General features: G+C 62.1%; 1 protein-coding gene across 1 annotated transcript; it reads right to left on the bottom strand.

Annotated features, from left to right (window-relative positions):
* Positions 1 to 618: 618 nt before the first annotated feature.
* Positions 619 to 6,129, bottom strand: H696_00932 (glycogen(starch) synthase). Its single transcript, XM_009494820.1, has 11 exons — positions 5,862 to 6,129; positions 5,702 to 5,765; positions 4,953 to 5,493; positions 4,466 to 4,610; positions 4,029 to 4,247; positions 3,708 to 3,894; positions 3,166 to 3,507; positions 2,897 to 2,984; positions 2,649 to 2,758; positions 2,192 to 2,453; positions 619 to 2,065 (listed from the first exon to the last, which is right to left on the bottom strand). The coding sequence occupies exons 1-11, from the start codon at positions 6,109 to 6,111 to the stop codon at positions 1,019 to 1,021; spliced, it is 3,255 nt and encodes a 1,084-aa protein (XP_009493095.1). The 5' UTR covers positions 6,112 to 6,129; the 3' UTR covers positions 619 to 1,018.
* Between the last annotated feature and the right edge of the window lie 7 nt (positions 6,130 to 6,136).

Here is a 6,136-nt window from a genome sequence, read left to right as displayed (position 1 = left end):
GGGGGGGGGGGGGGGGGGAGCGTGTAGTTCTCCGCGCGGCCTCCCTTTGGGGTGGCTCCTTCATCACCCCGGAGTCCCTTTTGGGGGATGCCCTTTTCTCGGACCACCTGGGCCCAGACCCCTCTGGTCCCCCATCCTCAAAGTCTCCCCCTTCCTCGCCCCCCCTCCCTCGCGCTCCCTCCCCCCATTATTTTTTCTCCCTGCTCCCTTTCCTGCCTCTCCCCTGGCTGCTGTGACCACCGACCCTTCGCTACCTCGCTCGTCCTTTGCTCCTACTCCCCGGGCTTTTCTTTCTTCCCACCTCCTCTCCCCCCCCCCCTGCACACACCCTGCATTCTGCCTCGCCTCTCCTCTCCGCTAACTAGATACCTTCGATACTGCCCCCCCCCCACCCCACCCCACTCCGCCCCTCCCGCTCTTCATCACCATACAGGGTAAATACCGCCTGGCCGAACTAGAAATTAGGTGGGCACCAGGATATTTCGTCCCCGCCCCCCACCCCACCCCACCCCTCCTCGGCCAGACTACCACGTCTCACAGGTCGGTCCTTGGCCTTGCCATGACCCACAATCGGAGGGCGAAGAGTGTCCCCATGCCCCTCTGGTGCCATGCGTCTGGTGTTGCTCTTGGGACCAACCTGATACCGCTTTCCCTCGGACTTCTGCCCCGGGCTCAGTGTGCAGGAATGCCGTGCATTTGTTGCGAGACAATCGGTCTCCTTCTCCCTCTCCCTCCAGTCTGATGAAGCCCGCCATTGACGAAGGGGGGAGGAAGAGGCCAGCCCAGTCGCCTATACCCTCGCCTGCGGCGCTGAGAGGTAAAGTCAAGAAAATGTTCGGACAGCGGCCGGTCGAGGGAAGGATGCACGGATTGGGAAATGCTTCGGGGATGTGTATGTGTACATGCGTCCGTTGAGGGAGGGGGAAGGAATAGTGGTGGGTCGCAAGGTGTACGCAGTTGGACGTGACACTCACATAGGAGGAGGTGGTGGTGGTGGACATGTCTCACAAAAGCAGGACTACTGGTTGCATGGCAAAACGGTTCCATGAACCGGGGGGGTCGACGACTGGCGCATTGCATCCGACAAAATATCGGCATGCGCATCGGTGGACCCCGAATCACCGCCTGATGACAGAGCGCTCATCTTGGCTGCCAAATCGGCAAGATTGTCGTCGGCCCGTGCCGCTCCAGCGCTCTCATCTGACATGCCGAAGGAGCCCGTTCGCGCAGTGACGCGTGTGTCTGCCGATTGCAAGTCGCCCACCACAGTCGGCGCCGGCCGGCGCTGGGGGCTTCCCCCCGCACCACTGGCGATGGCGGTGGTGGTGGTGGTGGCGGTGGCGGCGGCCATGCTGCCGCCATTCCGGCGAGTGGTTCCGGTAGACGTGGGCGCCCGCCGTGAAGTGCCCTGCCGTGTTGAACCGGCTGAGTCCGGCCCAAGACCCTCCCCCAGGTCCTCATAGGACACCCAAGACCCGGAGGTCGTCATGCCGGTGGTCGGCCGACCGGAGGAGGCACCACCGCTAAGTGCCCCGCTGATGGCATTGTTAAAGACATTGCTTGTGGTGTTGGCAGCAGCGGCGGCAGCGGTCGCCGCCTTTGACGAGTCCCTTCCCATAGCCGACAAGTTGCCCCCAAGCCCGGGAATGGCACCAGAAGAGGACGACCGTCGATGAGGGGAGAGGGGTGCCATGCCGGGGAGTCGATTGGCTGGGCAATCGCTCGACATGCTGGAATGTCCCAGTTCCGGCAGACACTCGCAGCCCTCGGGCATTTGGCCGCTGAAAAGCAGGCCACTGCCACCACCTCCAGGTCCGGCTGACAACCCAGGCGGGCTGCTGATGAGCCCCCCAACGGCGGCCATGTCCAGTGTCGGTAGGCGTGGCACACTGCCAGACCGGTGCTGAGCCGACAGGGGCGCGACATCCTCACCAAACCGCCGGTCCTTCTCCGGCGAGCCCCCAGGCACATCGGAACCGGCCGTCAGATCGCCCTGGGCCCCCTGGATGCGAATTCGCGGCGGGTGGCCAGAAGAGCCGGCCATCGGCTCGTAACTATCCTGGCGCTGGGTATGCAAGAAGCCATTGGGAGAGGGGAGCACAGGCGAGAAGCGTCAGATGGTGACAGCATTACGGGCAGCACTAAGTTGGGCATATGGCAAAGCGAGGAGGCGCGATGTGAGGATACACACGCTCGACATTGGTCCCGCCGGGGGGAAGTGCCCCGCCTTCGGCGAGGGGGGGGCCGAGAAGGGTCGGCTCAGCTTGGAAGGGTTGCGCGATGACCGGAGGATTTCCTCCACCAGGGCATGGCGCTCCGGGGGGTAGAGGCTGCCGTACTCGCGCACGAGTGAAATGAATCGGGCCTTGGAGTACTCCAGCCCCATGCGGCGCCAGTCCAGCAAGTCGGCCAGACGCTCAGTCCGGTTGCGCAGGTTCACGCGCTGGCGGCGGCTGTTGGCCATGTTCATGGACGCAAGTCAGTCAGGGATGCCATCTCGTGCCATGCATGCGCGCGGATGGATGGGGCGTGACCCATGTGGCCGATGAGCCACAGCAGACGGGAGGCGGGGTGATCGATGATGAGGGAGAAGAATGCAAGTGGGAGGGTGCACCAGGCTAGGCCGGGGCTCGGGAGCATGAACGCACGTCTTCAGGCAGAAGTTCAGCATGTACTCGGTCATTTGGTTGATGGACTCCTCGACCGACTTGAAACGGCGGTCGACAATATGGATGCCGTAGTCGGTTGGCCGGTCGATCTGAATGGTCGGTCGTGGGGGGGGGTGGGGGGGGGCATATATACATGCACATATGGGGGTGGGAGGGGGGGATTAGTATATGACACGGAGATCCCTGTCCTTGGGGGTGTCCCCGGTCGACGGCCCTGAAGCACGCACAGTCTCCTCCATATAGCATCCGAAGCCGGCCAGGTTGGTGGTGATGCTCGGCACACCCATGACCGTGCACTCGGCCGGGGTATAGCCCCTTTAGGGTGGGAAGGCGCATTTCGTCGATAGAATGGGTTCGATTTGCAGCAGGTTAGACTTTTGTCACAGACACCAGGTGAAAGGGAGAGACCTGGGGCGAGGAAAAGGGAAAAGAGGCAAGGGAGAGGGGGAGAGGGAAAGGGGTGGGGAGAAATGATAATAGAAATACCACCACGCACCAGGGCTCGTAGTAAGAGGGGAACACACCCAGGTGACAGCCCCGCACGAAGTCCTCATAATCGATGGGTAGAAGCGGGCTGGTGGAGGACAGGAACTCCGGGTGGAAGATGACCTTCACGCGGTCGCTGCGTTTGTTGAGCAGTTGCGTCCGGCGGAAGGCCGTCAGGATGGGGTCCGGCGTGGTGGCCGCCCCGGATGTCTGGCTGAAAAAGCCATCATTGGCAACATTGTGCGTCGTCACCGGGGGAAGAGAATCACGCTTGGCTGTGGCAAAGAGTCCGCGCTTCAACTTGACACGGTCCGACTCGCTGATGAGGGTGGCCGCATCGGGAATGTGACCGCTGCATGTTTTGAGATAAACATGGTGAGATAAAGGGGGAAGAGGGGGGAGAGGGGGAGAGGGGGAGAAGGGGGGAGAGGGGGAGAAGGGGGGAGAGGGAGGGAGAGGGAGGGAGAGGGAGGGAGAGGGAGAGAGAGAGAGAGAGAAAGGAAGGGCAGGAGGGGGGAGAAGGATATGAACATGGAGGGCATCACGCCATACCGGAGAACTGCCTCATAAATGCGCTTGCCAATGTCCTGCTGCAGTTCCGCCACTGTCTCGCGCAACTGTCGAGCTACGGCCTGGCCCTTGAGCGCGTCGATACAGAAGCTATTGTGCGGGGTAGGGCAAATGAAGAAAGCGATCACAGTTACGGGGCTTCCGTACAGCTGGAGCCGGTGGTTGAGACCTGGATCGCGGGGACTCAGGAAGTTAGAAAGGCCTGGGCATGGGTACTGACACAAGGTGTAGAGAGGGAGAGAGGGAGAGAGGGAGAGAGGGAGGGAGAGAGAGAGAGAGAGAGAGAGAGAGAGAGAGGCGCACGGGAGAGAGACTCGATGAAGATGTCCACGCCCTTGTTGCGGTACTCATAGCGCCCGGCCGTGAAGAAGTAGAGGGTGTTGTCGAGATCGAAGTCGTAATGGCCATAGAAGTGCCCGCGCACGAAGTCATGGATCTTTTCCTTGCTCAGGGCGTGCAAATTCTGGAACTCATGCAGGGCACTGAACTTGACCACATTCAGGCCATTGGGGGTAATGATGTCTGGTGGGGCGCGCGCGGCGGGTGAGTGGCCCGGACCTAGCAGGGAGCCGGAGAGAGAGCGGCGGGGGGGGGGGGGGGGCACAGAAAGGGGAGGCAAAACGCCGAAAAGAGACAGGAGGAAAGACGTGGAGAAGGGCGAGGGCAGGGCAGAGGGGGCGGGGGCGTCGGGGCGAGAACAAGGGGGAAGCGCGGCAAGGGAGGGGGGGGGAGGAACATACCAGGCGCCCGGCCCAGAAGGTACAGGGCCTCATCGCCAGTGATCTTGGACACCGTGGTGAAGGTGTGTGCACTGTGGGCGGCAGCCTTCTCAATGGCATACCGGTGGTAGATTTGGCGTTTGGAGGCCTCGAAGTCGGCGTTCACCTGTATCAGCCAGGGAGGAGGGGGGGCGGGGGGGCGAGGACAGACACAGTCAGCCACAAAACGGCGGAAACGACGGTCCGCCAACACGGCGACCGTTGGCACTTGGGGCGAGATAATGGGAACAGACGCGGCCCCCCGGTGATGTCCCCGGTCCCGACTAGGGCGGGCGCGCAGCTGCCCCTAACGGGCGCGGACTCTGCAAGGCAGCAGCTGCACATACACACACACACACACACACACACACACACACACACCAGTATCGACCGGGGCGTGATGGGCAATATGCACGGGCATTTGCGCGAACATGTACACATTATCCGGAAGGCCGAATACAACACGTACATGCGAGAAGGTGTTGTAGAAATCCACGTCACCAGCACACAGGTATCGACCAAGCAGAGTGGCATGCGTGGTGAAGAGGGTGGCGATGCGGAACATGCGCGCCCGGCAGAGGACCAACCCCACGCCGACCTGCCACTCATGGAAGTGCGCAATCACCTGCGGGGTGATCTCGTCCTCAACCCCGGGGCGCATCTCGTCCAGGTACCGTTGGTACTGGGCCAGGTAGGACCCCAGGAACCAGGCCACCAGGTATCCAAAAAGGATGGCATCATTGGTCTCGGTGTCCTGCTCGGGGGTGGGGATCTTGGTCAAGTTGATCCAGTTGTGCCGCCACTCGCCGAGACGCCCCGACACAGGGCCCAACTCGAAGAGCAGGATCGATGGATAGCCGCTGATCAGCCACCGGCCGTAGTGTACGACGACACCCTGGCCGCGCATCTCCTCGATGGTCCGCCGCAGGGCCGGGCTGGCACCATTCAGATGGTAGTCCGGCTCGAACTCCAGCTGCGAGTTGTTGGAATACGGCCCAATGAGGCAGTAGCTTTGGGTCGACCGGAGGGGTGATGTAAGGAAGTGGCGACGGAGGACGGGAAGAGAGGGCGAGGAGGCGAGGGGGAGAGAGAGAGAGAGAGAGAGAGAGAGGGGGAGAGGGGGCGGGGAGGCGAAGGAGGGAAGGAGATCCGCATGCCCATGGTCACCAAGATGAGGGGGCCTTTGTGGACATTTCCGGACTCGAAAGTCGCACGTACCGATCGCCAAACTCCTCGACAGTAGTCGCGGCCTTGGTCTTCAGGACAGTGTAAATCCCGCCAACTGCACGGAGAATCCCGGATGACAGAAGACAGGGCGAAGGCGCTTCAGGTTAGATCGGCCAGCTGGCCCCGGCACATGGTGACATCCAGAGCGCACCGCGATTACAAGCCTCCCAGGACACCTCGAACAGGCGCGGCTCATCGAGAGTCTTGCTGCCAAGGGGCCCCAGTGAGGGGGATGTCCCCAGTTTGAATTTTTGTTCGTCCATATGCAAGATGTGTGGAGGAGAGGCACGGAGAGGGGGAGGAAAGATGGAGGGGTCTTTGGTCGCGCAAATTCCACAGCAAGCCATGGGCGTGCCTCCTCTTGGATGGACCCACACACCCAAGCCGGGCAACCCCCACATCGAAGCGGGGGCGGGGGGGGCGGGG

Source organism: Fonticula alba (genome assembly GCF_000388065.1).
Source record: "Fonticula alba strain ATCC 38817 unplaced genomic scaffold supercont2.1, whole genome shotgun sequence".
Classification (NCBI taxonomy): Eukaryota; order Rotosphaerida; family Fonticulaceae; genus Fonticula; species Fonticula alba.
This window is presented reverse-complemented; position numbering and strand designations above follow the sequence as displayed.